The 24,410-nt window shown below is 57.0% G+C and overlaps 3 protein-coding genes across 4 annotated transcripts; 2 read left to right on the plus strand and 1 right to left on the minus strand.

Annotated features, from left to right (window-relative positions):
- Positions 1-177: 177 nt before the first annotated feature.
- Positions 178-12,870, plus strand: Vars1 (valyl-tRNA synthetase 1). Its single transcript, XM_036167543.1, has 29 exons — positions 178-1,086; positions 1,805-1,939; positions 2,037-2,175; positions 2,411-2,535; positions 2,622-2,706; positions 2,864-2,964; positions 3,097-3,224; positions 6,786-6,950; positions 7,140-7,221; positions 7,563-7,682; positions 7,767-7,875; positions 7,965-8,059; positions 8,289-8,379; positions 8,537-8,661; positions 8,745-8,848; positions 8,942-9,100; positions 9,173-9,263; positions 9,376-9,481; positions 9,569-9,639; positions 9,719-9,844; positions 10,082-10,186; positions 10,268-10,336; positions 10,415-10,493; positions 10,628-10,755; positions 11,053-11,208; positions 11,345-11,551; positions 11,622-11,733; positions 11,836-12,161; positions 12,726-12,870. Exons 1-29 carry the CDS (start codon positions 700-702, stop codon positions 12,792-12,794), a joined length of 3,795 nt encoding a protein of 1,264 aa, XP_036023436.1. The 5' UTR covers positions 178-699; the 3' UTR covers positions 12,795-12,870.
- Positions 12,871-13,093: 223 nt separating this feature from the next.
- Vwa7 (von Willebrand factor A domain containing 7) lies at positions 13,094-21,730 on the plus strand. Of its 2 annotated transcripts, none has more exons than XM_036167947.1 (17): positions 13,094-13,289; positions 13,538-13,783; positions 14,165-14,446; positions 14,805-14,901; positions 15,466-15,576; positions 15,900-16,095; positions 16,221-16,390; positions 17,279-17,391; positions 17,581-17,697; positions 18,589-18,777; positions 19,537-19,669; positions 19,771-19,923; positions 20,009-20,101; positions 20,425-20,726; positions 20,795-20,934; positions 21,121-21,295; positions 21,366-21,730. In XM_036167947.1, exons 2-17 carry the CDS (start codon positions 13,553-13,555, stop codon positions 21,537-21,539), a joined length of 2,676 nt encoding a protein of 891 aa, XP_036023840.1. In that variant the 5' UTR covers positions 13,094-13,289; positions 13,538-13,552; the 3' UTR covers positions 21,540-21,730. The 2 variants fall into 2 exon arrangements, with proteins under 2 accessions (XP_036023840.1, XP_036023842.1); XM_036167949.1 differs by having other exon boundaries at positions 13,654-13,783; positions 14,296-14,446.
- A 422-nt stretch (positions 21,731-22,152) lies between these two features.
- Positions 22,153-23,975, minus strand: Sapcd1 (suppressor APC domain containing 1). Its single transcript, XM_036167983.1, has 4 exons — positions 23,773-23,975; positions 23,402-23,542; positions 22,855-22,947; positions 22,153-22,632 (listed from the first exon to the last, which is right to left on the minus strand). Exons 1-4 carry the CDS (start codon positions 23,947-23,949, stop codon positions 22,540-22,542), a joined length of 504 nt encoding a protein of 167 aa, XP_036023876.1. The 5' UTR covers positions 23,950-23,975; the 3' UTR covers positions 22,153-22,539.
- Positions 23,976-24,410: the final 435 nt, after the last annotated feature.

Raw genomic sequence — 24,410 nt, forward strand, 5'->3', positions numbered from 1 at the left:
CGGGCGGATTCCTTCAACAGCCAGCCTGCACGGTGCACGGCTAAACGACCCCCGCGGCCGCACTGCAGCGGCCACGGAACGCACTGCGAGCTCCTGCCGCAGCCGGCGGCCGGGACTGCCCCGCACGCCCGATCCGAGGACCCCGGGGTGCCCACGGCGGCGCCCGACCCGAGGACCGCGGGGTGCCCGTGGCGGCGCCTGACCCAGCACGGGCTCGTCCCCGCGGTGGCAGTCCCCGGGCACGCGCGCGGCCCTCGCCCTCGGGGGCTCCAGCCGCGGGGGCTGCACACGGCCCGGACGGAGGCCCGACCCTCGGGAGCGCGCACGCACAGGCGGGGCCCGGCCGCCCCCGCCCCGCGAGGACCCGGGCCCGGAAACGCGCGCTGTCACAAAGGGGCCGCGTGGGTGCCGCCTGCCCGGCCGTGCTCTGCCAGCGCGGGAGAGCTGCCTCCGCCGCCCGCGCCTCCACCCTGGCCGCCCCGAGGGGCCGCGGCCGTGGCCGGCTGAGACTTGCCGGCCCAGTGTGACCGTCGCCGTCGGCAGGCACAGCGGCGCGACCCGCCTGGGCCATCCCGGGGCGGCGATCGGGCCCCGCCTCCTGCCCCGGCGCCTGCCAGCCCCGCAGCACGTGGTTCGGCCCCTCGCCGACCTGCGCGTCTCTCCGCAGGACGCCCGCCGCACGCGGACCCCCGCACAGCCATGTCCATCCTCTACGTCTCCCCTCACCCCGACGCCTTCCCCAGCCTCCGAGCCCTCATCGCCGCCCGCTACGGGGAAGCGGGTGACGGCCCCGGGTGGGGAGGCCCGCACCCCCGCATCTGCCTGCAGCCTCCCCCGAGCAGCCGGACCCCTTTCCCGCCGCCTCGCCTGCCCGCCCTGGAGCAGGGGCCTGGCGGCCTGTGGGTGTGGGGGGCCCCGGCTGTAGCCCAGCTGCTGTGGCCCGCAGGCCTGGGGGGCCCCGGGGGCAGCAGGGCAGCTGTCCTCGTCCAGCAGTGGGTCAGTTATGCCGACACGGAGCTCATACCGGCTGCCTGCGGGGCGACGCTGCCCGCCCTGGGGCTTCGGAGCCCTGGTCAGGATCCCCAGGTGAGAGGGAGGAGGAGGGAGTCTGAGAAAGCAAGGATCGGAGGGATCCCAAGGAGGGAAGTCGGGTGTCAGATGAGGAACCAGTGTTTGGATCCGTTTGCCACCTGGTGTAGGAACCTGGGGAGTAGTTTGAGCTCTTCAGCCTTGGTTTGTGTCTGAGGCGGCAGGGTGATGCAATCCCTTCCTCAGGGGTGTGACAGACGAGTGCCTGGCAGCGCGGTGCATGCACTTTTGGTTTTGAAGGGTATGTGTTCAAACAGAGCCTCGCGCTGGAACCCTGGCCGAATGGCTCGCAACTTCGCTGGTGGGCCGGGCTTTTTAAAGTTCCCGAGGGCCTTTGAGTTTCTGTTGCCGAAATAAAACATGACCAACAGCGACTTGGGGAGGAAAGGATTTATTTCAGCTTCCGGCTCTCAGGTTACACTCCATCACAGAGGTGAGGCAGGCCAGGAACTGGAGGCAGGGACAAGCTGAGGCCATGGAGGGACACTCCTTCCTGGCTGTCTACACAGCTGAGACCATAGGAAAGCACACGTATTGACATCACAGTTCATAACAGTAGCAAAAGTACAGTTATGAAGTAGCAACAGAAATAATTTTCTGGCTGGGGTCATGACAGCGTGAGGATCTGTACTGAAGGGTCGCAGCGTTAGGAAGGTTGAGGACCACTGGTATAGAGGCATGTGAGCCTTGTCGTGTGTTTTTCCTGCCCTGTTAGGCTGCCCTTGGGGCCCTGGGCAAGGCCCTGAGCCCCTTGGAAGACTGGCTTCGGCTGCATACCTACCTGGCTGGGGATGCTCCTACTCTGGCAGACTTAGCTGCTGTGACAGCCCTACTGCTGCCCTTCCGATATGTGAGTCGCTGTGGCTTGTGGGGTGGGGTGCACATCCGTCCATCAGACTTCATTGCAGGGCGACTAAGATCATTGTTTTGTGTTGTTTTCCTCTCAGGTCCTGGACCCTGCAGTCCGCCGGATCTGGGGTCATGTGACTCGCTGGTTTAACACTTGTGTCCGGCAACCAGAATTCCGGGCTGTGCTAGGAGAAGTGGTCCTGTACTCAGGGGCCAGGTCTGTCACTCAGCAGCCAGGTGAGGAGGATGGAGATGGCAGAGGGACAGTGGCCCCTCTGGGGCCTTCCTGTAACATGCTTTTTCTTTTATCTTAGAAATGCCTGGGCCACTAGGGTGGGGAGCCTGTGGGAGGGAGGATGGGAGATAATCAGGTTTGAGCTCTAGGGCAATAGAGATAGCCCTTTCTAGATTCAGCGCTGTTCACAGAGGGTCCCCAGCAGCCTTGAGTCTGGATTTCCGTGCCTCTCTCCAGGCCTTGAGGTCACTGCACCCCCCAAAACAGCTGCTCAGCTCAAAAAGGAAGCAAAGAAGCGGGAAAAGCTAGAGAAATTCCAGCAGAAGCAGAAGATCCAGCAGCAGCAGCCCCCACCGGGGGAGGTAGGAGGCAGAGGACGGGGCTGGGAGGCGGGGGAGCCTTGCCGATCCGCTGATGTCTGGGTCTGCATCTTCTTCCTTCTGAGCAGAAGAAACCAAAACCAGAAAAGAAGGAGAAGCGGGATCCTGGGGTCATTACCTATGACCTCCCTACCCGGCCCGGGGAAAAGAAAGGTACTGGCTGGGGAAGGGACCGCACATCTGCTTTGTCCTGGCCTCGACCCTCTTAGTGAGGCTGGCAAAGCAGCCTCATGCCTGTGCTCTGGCCTGTCCCTTCTGCTCTAACTCCAGCCTCTCCAGCTTCGCTCAGCCCTCTTTTTCTTTCCCCCAGATGTCAGTGGCACCATGCCCGACTCCTACAGCCCACAGTATGTGGAGGCAGCCTGGTACCCTTGGTGGGAGCGGCAGGGCTTCTTCAAGCCAGAGTATGGGGTGAGTGAGCACTGCTGCCCATGCCCAGCGGGGGCTGGAGGTGGGGAAGGGCAGGACGTTAGGACCCTTTGCCTGAGGAGGGCCACATGAGGATGCCGGGTGCTCTAGCATGTGCCTCCTCTTCGCCACCAGCGTCCTAGCCTGTCAGCACCGAATCCCAGAGGTGTCTTCATGATGTGCATCCCGCCCCCCAATGTGACAGGCTCCCTGCACCTGGGCCACGCGCTCACCAACGCCATCCAGGATTCCCTGACTCGATGGTGAGCTCCTGTCTACACCTCTGTCTGGTGCCTCTACCCTGCGTGGTTCCACTGACGAGGCTGCTCAGATGGGGCTTCGCATTTCTCCTGCTGGCTCCCCATGAGCCTTCAGCAGTCTCTCCTAGTCAGGTGATCCCTCTACACCTGATTTGCACATGCTCCCTCTCTCCCTTCTGTCTCCTGAGAAGGAAGAACATCGTCATCACCGCTGTCAGTGCGGGGCCCGTGGCTTGTGTACGGACGCACCCTTGGTCTGCTGCGGCATTCCTCTGGACTTTACGAGAGGCACAAGCAGACTTGGGTTGAAACAGACGTCTCCTCGATCTTTTTACTCAGACCTCCCTCCCTCCCAGAGTGGAGCCGTTGCTTGTTGTCAGGTCTTCCTAGCTGTCTGCTCGTATATACACGGCTGTAAAGGTTCAATGTTCTTCTGTAGACCAGGCTGGTCTTGAACTCACAGAGATCCACCTGCCTCTGCCTCCAGAGTGCTGGGATTACAGGCATGCGCCACCACCGCCCGGCTTAAAAGTTTTTATAAAATGTGTGATGAGCATTTTCCTTACATGTGTCTGTGCACCACATGTGTGTTTGGTGCCTGCAGGGGCCAGAAGAGAGCGTGTGGATCCCCTGGAACTGGAGTTAGAGTTGTGAGCCACTGTCTGGGTGCTGGGATTTGGACCCAGGTCCTCTGGAAGCGCAGCCAGTTCTCTTAACCACTGAGCCATCTCTCCAGCCTGTACTTTCTTTCTTGAGTTGAGGTCGCTCTATTGGCTGGGCTAGTCTGCAGCTCCGGAGACTAGTGATCCTTCCTATATTGTCTTGAGCAGCTGGAACTACAATGCCTGCCAGTGTGTCTGCTCTTGATGTGTTTGTAGTTTCTATTTTATGTTTGCTAATGTTTCCCTGCATGTGTGTCTGGGCGCCACTGTGCGCAGTGCCCAGTGAGGCCAGAGAACAGTGTCGGATGCCTGGACTGCATTAGACAGTTGTGGGGCTGGGGATAGAGCCTGAGTCCTCTACATCAGTAGCCCGAGCTCCTCACTGAACCATCTCGACAGCCTTTTTCCCTTTTGATTTTATGCTGTAGTGTTTGTGTGGCCCAGGATGGCATCAGACCCAGGGGGTTAGCTAACCAAGGCTGGCCTTGAACTCACTTCACAAATACAAGGATTACGTGCGTGACCCATTATACCCAGATTCACTTTTTTTTTCAGAGCTGAGGACTGAACCCAGGGCCTTGTTGACTACCACTAAGCTAAATCCCTAACCCCTCACTTTTTAAATAGTAATAATACCTAAAGGCTTTTTTTCCTTTGTGTGTGGGGGGTTTTTTGTTGTTGTTGTTTTGTTTTGTTTTGTTTTTTGTATTTTTTTGCATTGGGATCTGTTCTGGAACTTGTATAGACCAGTCTGAACTCAAACTCAGAAATCTATCTGCCTTTGGCTCTGCCTCTGCCTCCTGAGTGCTGGTATCAAAGATGTGCACCACCATGCCTGGCTCCTTAAAAAAAAAAGCATCGTGTGTGTGTGTGTGTGTCTGTGTCTGTGTCTGTGTCTGTGTCTGTGTCTGTGTCTGTCCCTGGCTGTCCTGGATTTGTAGACCATGCTGACTGGCCTTGAACTCACGGAGATCCACCTATCTCTGCTTCCCAAGTGCTGGGATTAAAGGGGTGTGTCACCACCTACTGCCTCCCCCCACTAAAAAAAAAAAACAACCACTTTTTTTTTTTTTTTTTTTTTCGAGACAGGGTTTCTCTGTAGCTTTGCACCTTTCCTGGAATTTGCTTTGGAGACCAGGCTGGCCTCGAACTCACAGAGGTTCGCCTACCTCTACCTCCCGAGTGCTGGAATTAAAGGTGTGCGCCACCACCGCCCGGAAAAACCCATCTTAATGTCCATAAAATATGTTAATGTCAGCTGGAAGGTATTGGCTATGCACACCTTTAATCCCAGCACTCAGGAGGCAGAGGCCGGTGGATCTCTGTGAGTTCAAGGCCAACCTGGTCTACAGAGTGAGTTGCAGGACAGCCAGGGCTACACAGAGAAACCCTGTCTCAAAGTTAAAAAAAAAAAAAAAAATTGATGTCTCCTGAGGCATATATAAGGACAGCTTCTAGGTATCTGTAAGAGAATGGAGTTGCTACAAACCCTTTCCACAGAAAATCTGAATGTAGTATGCTAAGCAGAAGTGAATATATTCATTTTATTGTATGTCATTGATTATGGTCTGTTAGCATGGGGAGCTGTGCACGGCTCGGTGGGTGAAGTGCTTAGCTGATCGAATCCTCAGAACCTATGTAAAGCTGATGCCATAATGCACATATGTAACCCCAGAAGTACTGTGAGAATCGCTGGAAGCTTGTGCCAGCTAGGCTTGATACAGTGGTGAACAAGAGACCAGACCTCACGGTGGAAGACGCACTGACACCCGAGTTTATCCTCTGCCCTCCACGTACGTGCATACACACATACACACCCGCCCACACAAGAATGGGGAGTCAGTATAAATGCACGAGTACACGCACATAACAAACCATAGTGTTTCATGAAAGTGATCAGTTCTCATCCAGACATGGCCCTGAATCCTTTTTTAAACTTTGCTTAGAGGTATTGGCTGATTTAGCTTTTCTGTATATATTACACTTCTTGTGTCTCCAGCTTTTTTGTGGGTTGGAACATTGAGACAAAGTATTCCTGTATATATAGTCCCGGTGCCCTGGAACTTGCTGTGTGGCCCAAGCTAACCTTGAACTCCTAACCCTCTCTTGAGCCTCCTTAGTGCTAAGATTGGTGGTGTGTGCTGGCCCTGACCCAGCTCTCCTCGTTACAAAGGCCATGCCTACCAGAGTGCATGCCACTGGGCTGCTCAGTGGTGCTGCGACTTTTTCACTCCCAAGACTCAGCTTCTAATAGTTTTTGTTGTTGTCTGGCTTTTGTGATTTTAAGACAGGAAATGCTATGCTACCATAGTCAGGCGTTTGATTTGTTTGAGACAGGGCCTCTCTTTACAGTGAGTAGCCACCACTCCTGGCTCATAACACTTTCTTCTGTGTATGACGTTTTCCATCATTTGCTCTTCCCTACCATCCGTGTGTCCTCTTGTACGTGTGTGAGTCAGTGAACCCAGTGAAGGTTTGCTTGTTACAGGAGCATGAGCCTCTTACCAGTTACAGCACTGTAGAGTGGAGAGCCGTGTGCCCCCCCCGTCCCGTCTCTCTGTTGGGCACACTAATGTGTGAGGTCTCTTAGGAACATGGGGGTAGGAGCAAGACTCTTGAGCAGTCTGCCTGGGTCTGCGGAGACAAGGTTTACTTCTGTCTGAAACTCTCTTGATAGATGGGACTGTTTCAGCTTGGCTGTCTGGCTGGGCGAGAGCCTTCTCTTTGTTCTTTTTCCAGATTGTTCTGCTGGTCCTGTGAGTCCTCTCCCTGCCTGGCTTTAGAATGAGAGGGTTTCAGTTCATCCCTTCTTCAGCATCTATGGACTCTGGCAGAGACCTGAGACCTTTGGAGTGATGCTCTACTAACCTGGCTCACCATCTGGCCCTCCTGCCGCCCACAGGCACCGGATGCGTGGGGAGACCACCCTGTGGAACCCAGGCTGTGACCATGCGGGCATTGCCACCCAGGTGGTGGTGGAGAAAAAACTCTGGAGAGAGCAGGGTCTGAACCGGCACCAGCTGGGCCGCGAGGCCTTTCTTCGGGAGGTCTGGAAGTGGAAAGAAGAGTGAGTACCCAGCAGCCTGTGGGATGGCGACCCTGCATCCTCTCCGTGGGACCCCTGATTGCAGACTTAGACCCTCCCACTGGGTTGGCTGAAGGGCCCAGGTCAATTTCAGAGGGATGAGTGACTCCCTCACTGCCCTATCAGCCACGGGATGGCTGAAGGCTTACCCTGGACTCTGTCCACTTTCAGGAAGGGTGACAGGATTTACCACCAGTTGAAGAAACTTGGCAGCTCCTTGGACTGGGATCGAGCCTGCTTCACCATGGACCCTGTATGCAGGGGAGCTTCGGGGCAGGGCAGGGGTGCTCCTCGGGTGGGCTGCCCTCACAGGAGATTAGGACACCACTGAGGACTCAGCTCTCAGCACCAGCTTTGGCCCTCGTCATGACCCTGCATTCTCTGGCCCTTGGAACACGAGCACCAGGATGCTCTGCTCCAGGCTCAGACTCCAGCTGGAAGCCCCTCCATCCCATTGCTAGGCTTACGGCCGGCCCTGGAGCTCTGCTGAGGGGTCTGTGCTGGGCACAGGACTCTAGGAGAGGCCTAGTGGACCCCACCGCCTCAGGTGTCGGCCTTGGCCTCCAGGAACCGCTTCCCTTTCCTCCACCCCAGAAACTGTCAGTAGCTGTGACAGAGGCTTTTGTTAGGCTCCACGAAGAAGGTGTCATCTACCGCAGCACCCGCCTGGTCAACTGGTCCTGCACCCTCAATTCTGCCATTTCTGACATTGAGGTATGCCTCTGCCCACAGCCTGTCTCCCTCTGGTGCTCCCCCACCCAGGCCCAGGGGCCACTTCTCTAAATACCCATCTCACAGGTGGATAAGAAGGAGCTGGCGGGCCGCACCCTGCTCTCTGTGCCTGGCTACAAGGAGAAGGTGGAGTTTGGGGTCCTCGTGTCCTTTGCCTACAAGGTCCAAGGCTCAGGTGGGAGCTAAGGACACCAGGATGTGGGCTGGGGGAGGAGGGCAGGAACGGAGGAGGGAGCGGAGACATAGCACCCCCTGTCACCCCAGACAGCGACGAGGAGGTGGTGGTGGCAACAACTCGGATTGAGACGATGCTGGGAGACGTGGCTGTGGCTGTGCACCCCAAAGACCCCAGATACCAGGTGGGCAGGGACCCTGTCTGTTCCAGGGAGGAGCCTGAGGGATAGGCTCTGAGGGCCCTGCTACTACCAAGGCGTGAGCTACTCTGGGCTCCTTTCCCAGCCCTGAAATTGGAGCTGTGGGCAGCTGGGTGGGTGCTGGCCCAGGGTAGGAGGCTCTGCCTGGGGAGGGCCTTGTGTCCAGCCCTGCCTGCCTGCAGCATTCACTTCTGATGCCTCTCTCCGTGTTCAGCACCTAAAGGGGAAGAGCGTCATTCACCCCTTCTTGTCACGGAGCCTCCCTATTGTCTTTGATGACTTTGTGGACATGGAGTTTGGCACAGGTGGGAGAAGAGACGGGAATTATCTCCACACAGGACTGGGGCTGGATGCCGGGACTTTTGGGGAGCGGACACAGGGTGGTCCAGGAGACCGCTCAGCATAGAGGTGTGGGAGGGAACCCACAGCATCTGTGGAGCACTGACCGCCTGTGCACTCCAGGTGCGGTGAAGATCACCCCTGCCCACGACCAAAATGACTATGAGGTTGGGCAGCGGCACGGGCTGGAGGCCATCAGCATCCTAGACTCAAAGGGGGCCCTGGTCAATGTGCCTCCACCTTTCTTGGTGAGGATGTCTGGGCTGTGGGGACCTGGGTGGGAGGTGGAGGGTTACATGGGCATCGCCATGATAAGGCCTTTCCCATGCAGGGCATGCCCAGGTTTGAGGCCAGGAAGGCCGTGCTGGCCGCACTGAAGGAGCGGGGACTGTTCCGCGGTGTCAAAGATAACCCCATGGTGGTGCCACTTTGCAAGTGAGGCTGGGGACTGGTGTGGATGGGAAATGGTGGGGGCTTCTCCCGGTACTCAGCGCCTGGCCTCCTCCCCATGCTCATTTCCTCCTCCAGCCGCTCCAAGGATGTGGTGGAGCCTCTGCTAAGGCCACAGTGGTACGTCCGCTGTGGGGAGATGGCTCAGGCTGCCAGTGCGGCTGTGACCCGGGGCGACCTCCGTATAGTGCCTGAGGCCCATCAACGGACTTGGCATTCTTGGATGGACAACATCCGGTGTGTATAGGCTCGTGGGTGGGGAAGAGGGGCACATACTGAGCACCCTGACTCACCCCTTGCTGTTTGTAGAGACTGGTGCATCTCTCGGCAGCTGTGGTGGGGCCACCGAATCCCGGCCTATTTTGTCACTGTCCATGACCCAGCTGTACCCCCTGGGGAGGTGAGGAGAGGCTACAGCTAGATGTTTGAGTGGCAGTGGGTTTCTTGGCCCTTGGTTGGTAGAGGGGTCTGGGCAAAGTAGCAGAACCTGTTTTGACAACCCTCTCTTTTAGGACCCTGATGGGCGGTACTGGGTGAGCGGACGCACTGAGGCAGAGGCCAGAGAGAAGGCGGCACGGGAGTTTGGAGTGTCCCTTGACAAGATCAGCCTTCAGCAAGGCAGGGAGTGGGTACGGAGGATGGGAGACAGTTGGGTCCTGGCCCTGTTTCCTCAGCCCGTCTAACCTCTGCCCTTGCCTCTTCTAGATGAGGATGTATTGGACACCTGGTTCTCTTCCGGTCTCTTTCCCTTCTCCATCTTTGGTTGGCCCAATCAGGTGCGTTCCTAGAGCGAAGAGGGAGGAGCCTTGAAAGGGCGGGCATGCTTGACTCACCTCCACACCCTCATCTTTCCAGTCAGAAGACCTCAGTGTGTTCTACCCTGGGACCCTGCTGGAGACAGGCCATGACATCCTCTTCTTCTGGGTGGCCCGGATGGTCATGCTGGGCTTGAAACTCACGGGCAGGCTGCCCTTCAGAGAGGTGTGAAGATGGCTAAGACCCCCCCTCCCCACACACCTGTGCCTCCTCGCCTGCCTTCTTGTGTGGTTGTTGGCTAGGGATAGCATTGGTTGGTCTGGCCCAGGGCTTCCTCTTCCCGGGGAGGGGCACTTCTCAGACACATTAAGGCACTGAGCGGGCAGGGCCACTGGGCACCGATCCTGGTGAGGGCCAAGACTGAGAGGATCATGGCCTCACTTCTCTTCTGCCTGCCCCCAGGTCTATCTCCATGCGATTGTGCGTGATGCTCACGGCAGGAAGATGAGCAAGTCTCTTGGCAATGTCATCGACCCCCTGGATGTCATCCATGGAGTTTCCTTGCAGGTGGGGCACTCAGTGGGTCAGCTAGGAAAGGCTGTGTGGCTGTGGCTAGAACAACCTGACAGCTCCCGTCTCCTCCCTCAGGGCCTCCATGACCAACTATTGAACAGCAACCTGGATCCCACTGAGGTGGAGAAAGCCAAAGAAGGACAGGTATGGGGGTCACACCCCAGGGGTGGAGCTGCAGCAGGTGGGCAGGGCTGACCATCCTGTTTGCTCTGCATCCTGTAGAAGGCCGACTTCCCAGCAGGGATTCCCGAGTGTGGCACCGATGCCCTGCGCTTTGGACTCTGTGCTTACACATCCCAAGGTGTGTGTGGTCGCCACCCTTCCTCAGTTGCCTGTGTGTCCTTCCCCAAGACCCATGCTCTCCTCCACTTTGGGCTGCAGAGGACCTCTCTGGGAGGAAGAACAGGGTGGAGTCACACTGGCCCCCCCCCCTAGGTCGAGACATCAACCTGGATGTAAACAGGATCCTGGGGTACCGCCACTTCTGCAACAAACTCTGGAATGCCACAAAGTTCGCCCTGCGTGGCCTTGGGAAGAGCTTCGTGCCCTTGCCCACCTCCAAGGTGAGGTTCTGGTGGGAGGCGATTGTTGGTAGCACCCACACAGGCTGCACTGCCAGTCCTCAAGTGTCAAGCATAGTCCCTGCTGTGCTGTCCCTTGAGCATCCTTCTTGTAACCTGGGGACGGATGATTGACAGGCACTGGGGCTCTCACCGAGGGGCTGGGCCTATCCTTTCTCCCCAGACATTGGACAAGTCAGGAATACAGATTCTCCTGTGGTCCCTGTCTGCTCCTGTGGGATCTGGTTCCCTGCCCTGGGCATGTGGTGGCCTACTGGCTGACATTCCTCTTCCCCCAAGCCTGAAGGGCATGAGAGCCTAGTGGACCGCTGGATCCGTAGTCGGCTGACTGAGGCCGTGAGGCTCAGCAATGAAGGCTTCCAGGCCTACGATTTTCCAGCCATCACCACCGCCCAGTACAGCTTTTGGCTCTATGAGCTCTGTGATGTCTACTTGGTAAGCAGTGGGGGCAGGGCTGGGTTAAGTGGTGTTGGATCTCAGACCTAGTCTGCCTGTTGCCTTCCCATCCTCAAAGGCACAGTGAGGGCTTCAGATGGTCCTGACCGTGAGCGCTGTGCCTCCCCGTCTCTAGGAGTGCCTAAAACCCGTGCTGAATGGAGTGGACCAGGTGGCGGCAGAGTGTGCCCGCCAGACCCTCTACACCTGCCTGGATGTCGGGCTGCGGCTGCTCTCACCCTTCATGCCTTTTGTCACAGAGGAGCTGTTCCAGAGGCTGCCCCGGCGGACCCCAGCAGCTCCTCCTAGCCTGTGTGTCACCCCCTACCCAGAGCCCTCAGAGGTAGGAGGTCAGACCTGGAGGGCAGGCTGCAGCCCGCCCAAGCAGCCCCTTACCCCACTCTGTCTCACAGTGCTCCTGGAAGGATCCCGAGGCCGAAGCTGCTTTTGAGCTGGCGCTGAGCATCACTCGAGCTGTGCGCTCCCTCCGTGCAGACTACAACCTGACCCGGACCAGGCCTGACTGTGAGCCAAGGGCCCTATGTCCACCTCTCCCACTGTCCCACTAGCCCCTTGGGAGCCCAGGGTCTGCTGTAGCCAGGCTTCACTTTTCTCCCTCCTCGACAGGTTTCTTGGAAGTAGCTGATGAGGCCACAGGCGCCCTGGCCTCGGCAGTGTCTGGCTATGTGCAGGTGCTGGCCAGTGCGGGTGTGGTGGCTGTCCTGGCCCTGGGGGCTCCTGCACCGCAGGGCTGCGCTGTGGCTGTGGCTTCGGACCGCTGCTCCATCCACCTGCACCTGCAGGGGCTAGTGGACCCAGCCCGGGAGCTGGGCAAGCTGCAGGCCAAGCGCAGTGAGGCGCAGCGACAGGCCCAGCGACTGCAGGAGCGCCGTGCTGCCGCTGGCTACTCAGCAAAGGTGCCCCTTGAGGTCCAGGAGGCAGACGAGGCGAAGGTGTGTGCTGTGGGGTATCTGACATCCGCTTCCTCTGTCCTACCTGGTCCTCAGCCAGCCCAGCTGCTGGGACCCGGAATCCCACGTGGCAGTCAGGAGTCTTAGGTGTAGTGCCTGCCCTGCTTAGTTGCCTGGGCTGCCCCAGAAAGGCAGGCTTGTCTCCTGGTGTGGAATCCCCAGAGACCCTGGCCTCTGAGGCCTTCCAGGGAGGCCCAACATTTGAGAGCCCTAGCTACAGCCGAGTGCTCACTCAGGCGCTCTGAGGGAAGTGACCTTTTCACTCACTCAAGGGGACGGTCTGTGGCCAGGCAGCTCTGGTGGGCTCCTGCACAGGTAGCAGTGCCAGGCAGGGCGTGTGACCTGAGGCCTTTTCAGTGGGCACTGGTTACTCAGGAAGAAGGAGACGCTGGAGGCAGGGTCTTGATGGGAGTGTGGGGTGTGCCTGTCAATCGTATCACCCCTCCCTGTGGTCCCCACCCTTCTTACCAACCGGGCTCCTCTGCAGTCTAGGGTATTGGGTCTCCTTGGGCGTGGGTCCTCACCACACCCCTTTTGCACCTCCAGTTGCAGCAGACAGAGGCAGAGCTCAGGAAGGTGGATGAGGCCATTGCCCTGTTCCAGAAGATGCTGTGACCCCCCCAACTCCAACCCTCAAAGCCCCCAGTGGTCCACCAACAGGGATGGCAGCAATAAAATATTTTGCCAAAAACTGTTCTTGTCTGTGTGTTGTGGGGATGGGAGGGGTGCACAGGCCTGGTGAGAGTGTGGAGCAGGAGGCTGCTGGCTAGCAGGTCCTGATCCCGGTGGGCAGAAGGATGCGTCTGTCTGGGTCTGTCTCTGGCACACTGCCAGGCCTGAGTCATGCTGCACTGCTGCCGGCTCCCTTCCTCCGCAGCTCACCTCACGCTGCACTGCACTGTGCTGTGGCTACGGAGGCCCGCCCTGCCCTGCACTGCATCTTGTGGCCCTGGCATGGCATAAATGGAAGAGGGCCTGGGGCTGCCTGGCTTCGTCCCCTTGCTAAGGGCCTCCCTCCCACTCTCCTGAGGCCAGTTAATTATAACTGTGACCTAAGTGCCCTGTGACGCCACACCCGGGCCAGTGCTGCCTGGGAGATTCGGCAACCAGGTAAGAGGCCCAGGAGGCTTTCCTATCCATGGGGCAGGGCTGGGGCTCAGTCTGGTGAAGGAAAAGAACCCCAAGGAACCTCTGGTGGCCTGATAGGCCCTTGAGTTGTATGGGTTGCTGGTTCATGGTTTGAGAGCTGGGCTGGAGTAGATGAGGCACAGCAGGGAGTGGACAGCAGGTGCTGCCATGGACACAGCAAGGTCTACCCTGGAATTGGTTTCCTCCCTTGAGATCCTTCTGTTCCCTAGGTCCATGCCTCAGCCATGTTCCCTGTGGAGGTCCCCCTGTCCCACCTGGGCCCCCCAATCCTGCTGCTTCAGCTGCTGTTGTCCCCAACATCTGCCTTCTTTCCCAACATCTGGAGCCTCCTTGCTGCCCCTGGCTCTGTCACTCACCAAGACCTGACTGAGGAGGCAGCACTCAATGTCACCCTCCAGCTCTTTCTGGAGCGGCCACCCCCAGGCCGACCACGCCTTCGTCTGGAGGACTACAGGGTGAGCATTCCTGGGTCCTCTCACTCCCTTAGGGCCCTAGTGGTCAGGGGAGGCTCACCCACCTTTCACCTGCTCACCTCCACCCTCTGCACCACCACCTGGTCCTGAAATTCTGAGTCCCCCAGCTTTGAAAAAGTCTGTACCTAGCTGGATGTGGTGGCTCACACCTGTAATCCCAGCACTTGAGGAAAATTGCTGTTTAAGGCCGGCCTGGTTTAGTCACATAGTGAATGCCAGTCCAGATCTGACGCTCCCTAGTGGGGCTCTTCACCCTCCGTTCTATTCACACCCAGCCTTAAGTGCCAGGTGCTGGGGTCATTCCGGCAGTGGTAGGAGCCAAGGGGCTTCTCTGCAGTGCCTTTGCCTCAACACTCTTGCTAGGGCCGGACCCTCCTTGCCGATGACATCTTTGCTGCCTACTTTGGACCTGGTTCGCCTTCCCGGCGATTTAGAGCAGCTTTAGGAGAGGTGTCTCGTGCCAATGCAGCCCAAGACTTCCTGCCGGCTTCCAGGAACAACCCTGACCTGCACTTTGATGCTGAACGGCTGGTCCAGGGGCGCGCTCTCCTGGTGGGGGCTCTGCGGGAGACCCTGGTGGCCGCCAGAGCCTTCCAGCATGCTTTGGCCCGCCAGCGCCTCGGGGCCGCACTTCATGCCCTGCAGGTGACTTACAGCGCCTTTTAACCTGACTCCCATACTCTGGGTGGGTGAGGCATACCCTGCCTGAGCTGGCAGCACTTCCTGTGTCCTGCAGGAGTGGCTACAGAGGACGGAGAGGAAGACATGGAGGGGAGGGTGTTGGCTCGTCCTAGGTGCTGTTAGGAAGAAGCCCTTGGCTGAGACTCTGAGACTGAAAAGGCTGGGACAAGGCTTTGCCATCTGGGCAAAGCTCTGTTCTAGGCAATGTGAACAGGAGCAGGGTGGGACGCTTTGTGTGTGGGACACCAGGTGGCATGTCAGGGTGCTGCTCCTCACTAGATCAAATTAATGCCTTCCCCTCTCCCTCTCTCCCGGGGACCAGGATTTCTATAGCCACAGCAACTGGGTGGAGTTGGGGGAGCGGCAACCACACCCTCACCTCCTCTGGCCAAGGCGGGAGCTCTGGAGCCTGGCACAAGGTATGGCCATGACCCTGTGTGGAGGTGGGAGCTCAGGGAGCCCCTCAGTGCACCCATGGCTGCAGCAGCTTCTGGGGTCTCAGAGGATGTGACCTTGCTTTATCCCTGCAGGATGGTAGTTTTCTTAGTCTAGCTAGTGGCTAGACCAGTCAGCTTTCTCAGCTTTACGTGGGGAAAACATCCAGGATCGTGGGGCCGCTCTCAGACCTCACAGCAGTCTTCCATGTAGCTTGTTGCGCCCACCCATGCCAGCTCCGTGGCCGCCTCTCAAAGCCCCCTCATGCTCCCAACTCACTGGGAGCAGCTCCTATCCACTGCAGGATTGTAGCCTGTCTGGCTCACAGAGAGCAGAACCCCCATAGGGTTGGTACCCACACTTCTGGTTTGATACACCAGCCCCGATCACAAACATCCAAACGCTGGCCTGGGAATCTAGTACAGAAAGCCTGGCCAAGGTGCCTGTGGTCTTTTCTGTATTTCCAGCGAGAGGAAGACATTAGGTGACCAGGGATAAAACGTGGCTGGTTGAGACTTGGATAGCAGCCCCCTGCCTTCTGTTCCCAGTGGGTGATCCTACCTGCTCTGACTGTGGGGACCTGAGCTGCCCTGGGAATATGCTGGACTTCACACTGCTCACCTCTGGTTACTTTGGAATGCATCCCCCCAAACCTCCAGGTACCAGATGGAAAAGCTCCCCAGGAGGAAGAGTGGACAGTCACTTCTTTTGTCTTTAACTGAGGACCCTGATTGCCTTAGGAGACGGTGTGGGAATAGGCACAGCACGGGTAGATAGAGGCTTCTGAGGAGACCCATTCAGTCATTCTCTGTTGCCTGGGCAGGGCTAGGGACTGGATGCAGAGAGCCCCTGACCCCTCTTGACATTTACACAAAATGTCACCATTTCCTGACGCTCCCTTGCTGAGGGGTGAGGAGGCCACGCCAGGTCGTAGGCAGTGGGCATTCGACTCTTACATGCCAGATCTCTTTCCTCAACTCAGGGAAATGTAGCCATGGGGGCCATTTTGACCAGAGCAGCTCCCAGCCACCCCGGGGAGGCATCAACAAGGACAGCACCTCCCCAAGCTTCTCCCCCCACCACATGCTGCACCTCCAGGCTGTAGAAGTGGCTCTCTCAGCCTCCATCGAGGCCTTCAGCCTCCTGCGAAGCCGCCTGGGAGACAGGGGTTTCTCCAGGTGGGTGGTCTCCTGGAGATGGGTTCCTCAATCGTTCTGGGCCCCCCTGGAGGGCGGCTGAGGAACAGGGCACGGGGACGGACGGAAGCGCAGAACCTTCACTGTGTCTCTGACTTGGACCACAGGCTGCTGGACATCACGCCAGCCTCCAGCCTGAGCTTTGTCCTGGATACCACAGGCAGCATGGGTGAGGAAATCAGTGCAGCCAAGATCCAGGCTCGCCGCATTGTGGAGCAGCGGCAGGGCAGCCCCATGGAGCCCGTTCTCTATGTCCTGGTGCCCTTCCATGACCCAGGTAGCATTGGTCTGCAGGGATGGAGAGAAGGAGGGCCCAGGGTGGGGGCTGGAGGCCTCCAGTGAGGAGATGCGCCTCAGGGCCATTCTACCTGTTGTCATGAGTGACCCTCTCCTGGGTACCTGTGTCCACGCAGAAGGAGCTGCTTGCGCTGTCTCTGAAATGGTGGCACTTTCACAAGTCCAGCGCCCGCTTGGGCAGGTGCCCCTGGCCTCAGATTTCTGTACTGTCTTTGGGGTTTTTTCTTATGAAATGTGGGCTGGCTATTTTGCCTTTGTGTTGGTCTGCTCAACAGCTCCATTGAGCGCTCTTACCTGCTGAGCCGTCTCTCCAGGCTTAGAGATTAGGATGAAGACAGTCGGGTCTGTTCTGTGGGGAGGTTGGGGTTGTTAGTCCTTTCCTAACTGAGTAGAAAGCTTCCCTGGCCTGGGCCTACCAGTCTTACTGCACCTTGGGCTGGCCAGCTAATCTTTCTTTGCTTCATCATCTAAACTGGGCCCATCCTGATGTATCCTCCTGGACTGAGAAGTTCTTCAGGGGGAGGCTTGAGTCTGATTTATCTTATAGTGTCTGACATTGAGTAGGGACTTACCACATGCTTCATGGACGCATGAATCGGTGCTGTGTTAGTACTGTGTCTAGTCACTCTTGTAAGGATTACAAATTCACCAACTCATTCAGCTCTCCCAGGGAGCTCTCGGGTGAGTACTATTCTTTTCTCTCATTGCATTTTAAAAGAGGGGCTGGAGAAGTGGTTCAGCAGTTAAGAGAACTTGCTACTCGTGCAGAGGACCTGGGTTTGGGTACTGGTGCCCACATTGGTCGGCTCACAGCTCCCTCACTCTCTCTACCCTCCTCACTCACCTGACCTTCCTTTCCCCTGCCCAGGGTTCGGCCCTGTCTTTACAACCAGTGACCCCGACAGCTTCTGGCAGAAACTCAATGAGATCCATGCCTTGGGGGGCGGAGATGAGCCTGAGATGTGCCTGTCTGCCCTGGAGGTCTGATGGCTCCCTTGCCTGCCTCTCCCTTGCCCTCTTCTCCTGCCCTTCCAGGCCCTGCCACCAGGAGGCGCCCGAGCCAGCCCCTCTCCTCCCATTCTCCTTGCTTCCAGGCCCCTTTGTGCTCTGCCTTCCCTGGCTCTCCTCTGCTGCCAGCATTTTTAACACCAGCCTCTTCTTTATTACCAGCTAGCCCTGCTGCACACACCTCCCCTCTCAGACATCTTTGTCTTCACTGACGCCTCCCCCAAGGATGCCTTTCTTACCAACCGAGTAGAATCCTTGACTCGGGAGCGGCGCTGCAGGGTGAGCAGTGTTAGCTACCCGAAGATGGGAAAGACGGTGGTCTCATGTAAGGTCACCCCAAACTTTTAACATACTCCACAGTGAGGGTCCATGCCCTTAGCAATGGTGGTTCATACTCAACAGGTCCGGTTAGCCATTCAAAGACCTGGGCTGTGAGGGTCTCTGCAGATACCAGGGCCCACAGAGAAACTATCTACATGAGGCACGAAGGTAGCCGGTGTTGGTTCAGACTTCTAGAGTTTGACCCTGGGCAGTCTACTTTAGGAATATTTAAGTAAAATACAACTTTGGAAAAAAGTTTCTTAGTAACAGTTACCCCAATAAAACTGCAACGTAGGTATGGCCTTTCTTCCCATAAGGATAGGTTCTGTTGACTGAGAAACAATGCTCAGGATAAAGGCCTATGGAGGAAGGTGTGGGATAAACAATAGTCTGGGGGCTTCAGGTGAGGCCTGGCCCACAGGTAGGACAGATCACCAGGCCATGAACTCCATCCACTCCCACTCTCTAGGTGGATATACATCTCTTCTGTTGAAGAGACGGCTTGTGTATTTAACATTCCTAGTTTCCCTAGTGCTTTTCTGCTAGCACAGAGACCTTTGCCCTCTACACAGGGCATAGGTGGGCTGTAGCTTGTCAGTGTTTACCTTGAGGCCCTGGGTTCAACCACTGGCACCACACGCAAGAAAAACTAAATTCCAATATAAAAACAGAAAACAAAACTGGGAAATGTGTCATCCAAACTCAGCTCTGAAACATGTTGACAGTTCTCCCAAGGGCTGTGTCGCTGGGGGTCCCCCCACAGCTCTGGAGAAAGTGGAGCCCAGGAGCCCTCCTTTACAATGCATGCTGCCCGGATACCTCAAGCCTCGGGTTGTCATTTGGCCACAGGTGACCTTCCTAGTGACTGAAGACCCATCGAGGGTTCAGGGTCGAGCACGGCGAGAGGTCTTGTCTCCTTTGCGTTTTGAACCATATGAAACCATCGCCCTGGCATCAGGAGGAGAGGTGATCTTCACCACAGACCAGCACATTCAGGATGTGGCAGCCATTGTTGGAGAGAGCGTGGCTGGTGGTTTGGTGAGTGAGTAGAGGCTGGAGGGGTCCATGTTCCCAGCTTAGATCTGGAGTCTGAGATGCTGCATACCTCTTCCTAAGGGGAAGGGGTTCTGACAGAAGGTCAGAAAGGGAGGTGCGCGCGCGCGCACGCGCGCACACACACACACACACACACATACATATACATATACACACACACACATATACACACACACACATACACACATATACACACACATACACACACACATACACACACATAGACACACACACACGCGTGCACACACACACACACACACACACACACACACACACACACACACACACACACACTGAGACCCAGGGCCTCTCACCTTCCATTTTACCTTTCATGTCAAGCTGCCCTCCTGCCCTCCACCTTGGTCTCCACGGCTGAGACAAGAAAATTTCATTTTTCAGTTTTGTTTTTGAGACAAGGTCTCACGGTGTAGTCCAGATTGGCCTTGAACTTGAGCCCCCAGAGATCTGCCTGCCTCTGCCTTCTGAGTGCTGGGAATAAAACATGAGCCACCATAACCAGCCATTCATCATCTTTGAGGGGGAAGAAGAAATGACGGCCTCGCTCTGAACCCCTGACCTCCAATTGTGTCACCAGGCACAGTGGCATTGCCCCTGGTCCAGGCCCGCTGACAACCTCGTTCCCTGAGTGAGGCCGCGGCTCCCCATCTCCTTCCTTGTCTCTGTTCCCTCCTCAGTCCAGCTTTCCTTTCTTCTCCACCTTGGTCCTGCTCGTTTCTCCAGGTGACTCTTCCCCTGGAGCCTCCTGTCTTCATCCCTGGGGAGACTTGTGTGTTTGCTGTGGACAGGCTGCTCCGGCAGGTCACAGTCCGGATGCACGGGGACATTCGTAGCTTCTGGATCAAGAACCCTGCAGGTGCCATAATGTGGGCTCGAGGCACACAGGAAATCAAGAGTGGAAGGCAAGGGACCATAGAAAAGAATCGTTTCATGTGACAGTCTCTGTCCCCATCCCAGGGGTGTCCCAGGGCCCAGAGGAAGGCAGAGGTCCTCTGGGTCACACTCGTCGCTTTGGACAGCTCTGGACAGTGACCATGACTGACCCCCCTCGGACAGGGTCTTGGGAGATCCAGATAGCAGCTGAGGGGACTCCCCGGGTGAGAGTACGAGGTAAGGAGAGGAGGTTCCTGCGAAGGGGTGTGGTGGACACGGTGACCGTGGTCCTCTCAAAGTGTCTGCCTGCCTCCCTTCCCAGCCCAGACTTCCCTGGACTTTCTCTTTCACTTCGGGATCCCTGTGGAGGATGGACCCCACCCTGGCCTCTACCCGCTGACTCAGCCAGTTGCAGGTAGTACAGAATACTCCTGACTGACCTGTGCTCCCTCACATGGATGTGAGTGTGTAAATGAGTGTGTATGTGTCCTGGCTCCCTCCCGTGGATGTGAGTGTGTAAATGAGTGTGTATGTGTCCTGGCTCCCTCACGTGGATGTGTGTGTGTGTAAATGAGTGTGTATGTGTCCTGTTTGATGAGTGAAGGACACTAACGGGAGATCCCAGCTCAGTGGACTTCACACGACACACTCACATGATCCCGTCCCATTCCAGAGAAGACTGTTCATTCCGTTTTCCCTGCACCTCCTCGAATCTCTGTCCCCCCACTCCCACCCCAGGTCTGCAGACCCAGCTGCTGGTGGAAGTGACCGGGCTAGTCTCTAGGCAGAACCCTGAGGAAGGCCAGCCACATTTTTCCCATGCTGTCCTTCGAAGGGTCCCAGAGGGCACTCATCTGGGCCGGGTGCCCTTGGAGCCTGTGGGACCCCCTGAGCGAGGCCTGCTAGCCGCCCCACTGCCGCCCACACTGCTGTCTGTCCCTGCACCCTTCTCTCTGGAGCTGGTTGGCCAGGATGGAGGGGGAGAGGGCCTGCGCAGGACTGCCCCCCAGCCTTGCACTGTGGCTCCAGTGCTTCTGGAGGTGAGGAGAAGTGTGGGCAAGGGCTGGGGAGACTAGAACCAGAGGTTCTAACCTGCCCTCCCCTGCAGCTCAGTGGCCCGCCAGGTTTCTTGGTCCCAGGCAGCAAGGCCCCTCTTAGCCTGCACATCGCCAGCTTCTCCGGCCCCCAGGGTCTTGATCTTAGGACAGCTGTCAACCCTAGCTTCTCCCTCACCTCCAACCTCTCCAGGTGAGTTTCCTGACTGCGGTGAGTGACCTTTGCTTGGGTTCCAGCTCCACCCTTCAGTTCTACGGGATTGGGGCTCAAGGACTCATCCCAAGCCCCAACCTCTTGGCCCTCAGTCTTCAACCCTGTCCTGTGCTTGGTTTCACCCCTCCTGTAGCTACCCAGAGCCTCTGTCTGTCCCCTCTGCAGGGCTCACCTGGGACAGAATGAGTCTGCCTGGGAACGTCTGTGGTTGGAGGTCCCAGATTCAGCAGCCCCTGACAGTGTGGTGATGGTGACTGTGACCGCGGTGGGTGAAGGAGCCAGCCCAGTGCCCCCGACCCATGCCTTCCTCCGGCTCCTGGTGCTGGCCCAGCCCTCACAGGTAAGGTGAGTCCACTCTCGCTCTTTGCCACCAAAGCGTGGCACACTGTCATTTCTTCCCCTCTCCGCAGGATCAGCCCGAGACCCCTGCCCACTCCGCCGACCGAGCGCTCCCTCCAGCTACCCCAGCCTTGCTTCCTTCCACTTTGGTGACTCAGGACAGAGCTGGAGGGGGGATGGTCGACAGAGCCTGGTGGGGAACTGTGGGAGGGGTGCTGTTCCTGCTAGGTTGCTCTTCCTGGTAACACGGCAGCCCCATAGGGACAGGACTCTTGAGCACCATTTTCAGCCTGCCCTATTGGTGGGATGGTCACATGGCTTGGGGCCCTGCCCCTCCTAACTGGAGGGGATTTCTTCTGTCACACTTGTCCCTTATTCCCACCCTCCCAGGGGTCCGGGTTTCTCTGTGTAGCCCTGGCTGTCCTGGAACTTGCTCTGTAGACCAGGCTGGCCTGGGACTCAGAGATCTGCCTGCCTCTGCCTCCTGAGTGCTGGGACTAAAGGTGTAGGCCACTACCACCCAGCTCCCTTATCTTTCTCTTTTGAGCTGAGGACCTAACCCAGGGCCTTGCACTTGCTAGGCAAGCGCTCTACCACTGAGCTAAATCCCCAGCCCCTCCCTTATCTTTCTTAACTGAGTAGACTGGCATGGTGTTCCATTCTTGTAGTCCCTGTGACAGAGAGGCTGAAGTAGGAAGGCTGCTGCTCTGAGTTCAAGGCCAGCCTGAGCTATGAGACCTTATCTCAGAAACAGCATCAACCGAACAAACCATAGACTGGGGTGGAGGGTGATAGATCCCATGAGGTGATTTTCTTGACCTAAATAGGAACCAAAGAAATGGCACTTTTTTTTTTTTTTAAAGAAAGCTGCAGTTTATTCCAGGAGGGGGGGGGCAGGGCGGGGTGCCAGCAAGTGCAGCCCTCTCTTTGAATTCCAGGGCAGCTGCTTTAGCTTAGTTTTACCTTAAACCGAAGGGGGTTTCAGGCATGGTGCCTTCTCCCCAGAGACATTGAAGGAAGGTGGTGTTTGCACATGGTACAGGGTACAGTGAGGTAAGGGACATCAAGATGCGGTGGACTCTTTTAGGAGTTTCCAGTACACTTTAAACCATGTCTGTCTGGATTTCATTGACCCACAGCCTGGGGCCACTGGCTGCTGGGTCAGGATGAAATAAGGGGTGGGACTGTGGGGGACATTCTGACTCCAACTCCGCTCCTACTTGAGCAGTGTCGGGAGGGAAGGGCTCACACACGGGTAGGCCCTCTGCCCCTGGGCCAGCCTGGCTGAGCCTCCTCTCCCTTGGACTGGGTGACTTCTTGATGCTGCTTTGACAACTCCTAGAAGAGAGAAGCAGGCTGGCAGCTGCTTCCCACCCTGGGGCCTGTCACACCCTTCAGCTTGCCCTTTGCTACCACAAGTCCTCCTACTCCCTTGGCATTTTCTCCTGGCCCTAGCCATGCAGGAACCAGCCCTGTGAGTGGGTACGGGGAGGCTAAATCAGTGTGACTCCACCCCCCCCCCCCCCCCCAGAGTCTATACATTAAAAACAATAAGCTCACCTTCTGAAGCAGCCTGCGCAAACAAGCGTTCACCTTTTGAATCTGGGTTAGCTGTGGGGAGTCAGCCTCTGAGTCTAAGCTCATTAGGAAATCCTGGACGGATTGGAGGGTGACATTGTGCCGGGAACAGATCCACACAGGCCACTCTGCTCACCTAGATGCCCTCATCCCAGAACCCTTCCAGACAGGTGGAGAATCCAGTCCTCTCCACCTCCATCTCTTTAACATTGCAGTCCCTGAACTGCATGGTGCCACCCACTCCCACCCACCCACTCTTGTCCCTTCTGGGTCCTCCCTGTCCATCCCTGCCCTGTGAGAGAGGCAGGCCACTCCCCCTCTGTGGAGTGATCAAGTGCAGTCCCTCAGAATGGAATGCAGACAGCTTCTCCAGCCCAACAATGAACACATGGGCATCCTGTCATTCCAATGCTGTTCCACTTCATGATCCCTGCCCATTAACCCTGCCCTCTCCAGAGCAGACTCCCCTAGGTCCGAGTCCTCCCTGCTTCTCCCTCCTCCAGCCCGTGCACAGGAGGCTGCTCCCTACCTCACCAAGGGCTCCCAGATGCAGCTGTCGTTGCTGTGCCTCCCTTAGGTGGTCTGCAAACCAGGCTTGGCCATGCTCCAGCAGCTCCAGGCCGTGCCACAGAGCATCCTGTTCCCTCTCCAGAGCCTGCATCATCTGCAGCTGCTTAGGCAAACAGAGGTCAAAACTCTCACTCCCAGCAGGGTCCTAGCTATGGCAGTCGCCCTAAAGGGCTCACTACCTGGTCACTAAGTGTGAGCTCAGACGGCCACTGAGGACCTGGATGGCAAGGGGACACAGGGAAAGCTTATGGGTCCTCAGAGCTGAGTGGAAATTTATCAAGGGCAGATCGGGGAAGGGATGTCCCAAGACCTCACTGGTCTAGTACTCACCCAGAGGAAGAAGCTCTGGGCCCCTGGGTCTTGGCGGCTTGTCTCCAGTGGTAACAGCAGGACAGTGTAGGGTGCTTGCACCAGGGGTGGCCCACCAGGACCTGGGCTCCCCATGGCTCTGAAGTGGGAAGGGTGGAGCTGGGGCTGGGTCCTTCCCAAGCCCTGCCTTCTACCCATCCTGCCTTGCCTTTCAGCCTCTGAGGCCAGGACTAAGGCAAGAGATCCCTCCCTTGAACTGTCACCCTTCATTCAGTCTGCTTTGTAGAGCTTCTCTGAATGGCTTGTCCTCATTGAGTCCCAAGGGCAGAATCTGAATTTATTTAAATTTTAATTTTTTTATGAGACAAGGTCTTCCTATGTAGCCTAGCTGGCCTGAAACTCACTATATGAAACTCACTAGACTCAGAGATCTGCTTGTTTCTGCCTTCCCAGTACTGGGATTAAAGACATGCAACATCATACCTGACTGAATTTATTTATAATTGATTAGTTTATGTGTATGCATGTGTCTCTATGAGTTTATGTGCATCACATGTGTCCCAGAGCCCATGGAGACCAGAAGAGTGTTGGATCCCTTGGGAGTAGAGTTTCAGATGGATGTGAACCACCACATGGTGCTTGGAACCAAACCCACTTCT

This window comes from Onychomys torridus, chromosome 18, assembly GCF_903995425.1.
Source record: "Onychomys torridus chromosome 18, mOncTor1.1, whole genome shotgun sequence".
NCBI lineage: Eukaryota > Metazoa > Chordata > Mammalia > Rodentia > Cricetidae > Onychomys > Onychomys torridus.

Bases quoted from the DNA above. Each gene is read 5' to 3' on its own strand.
- Sapcd1 (XM_036167983.1), bottom strand. From the start codon at position 23,949: ATGGGTAGAAGGCAGGGCTTGGGAAGGACCCAGCCCCAGCTCCACCCT. The intron at 23,543-23,772 runs GTGAGTACTAGA...TTGCCTAAGCAG, and splicing joins CCCAGAGCTTCTTCCTCTGG to CTGCAGATGATGCAGGCTCT. The intron at 22,633-22,854 runs GTGAGCTTATTG...TCTCTCTTCTAG, and splicing joins TGCGCAGGCTGCTTCAGAAG to GAGTTGTCAAAGCAGCATCA.
- Vars1 (XM_036167543.1), top strand. From the start codon at position 700: ATGTCCATCCTCTACGTCTCCCCTCACCCCGACGCCTTCCCCAGCCTC. The intron at 8,849-8,941 runs GTGAGGCTGGGG...TTCCTCCTCCAG, and splicing joins ATGGTGGTGCCACTTTGCAA to CCGCTCCAAGGATGTGGTGG. The intron at 9,101-9,172 runs GTGTGTATAGGC...TGCTGTTTGTAG, and splicing joins TCTTGGATGGACAACATCCG to AGACTGGTGCATCTCTCGGC.
- Vwa7 (XM_036167947.1), top strand. From the start codon at position 13,553: ATGTTCCCTGTGGAGGTCCCCCTGTCCCACCTGGGCCCCCCAATCCTG. The intron at 14,447-14,804 runs GTGACTTACAGC...CCCGGGGACCAG, and splicing joins CCGCACTTCATGCCCTGCAG to GATTTCTATAGCCACAGCAA. The intron at 17,392-17,580 runs GTCTGATGGCTC...CTTTATTACCAG, and splicing joins TGTGCCTGTCTGCCCTGGAG to CTAGCCCTGCTGCACACACC.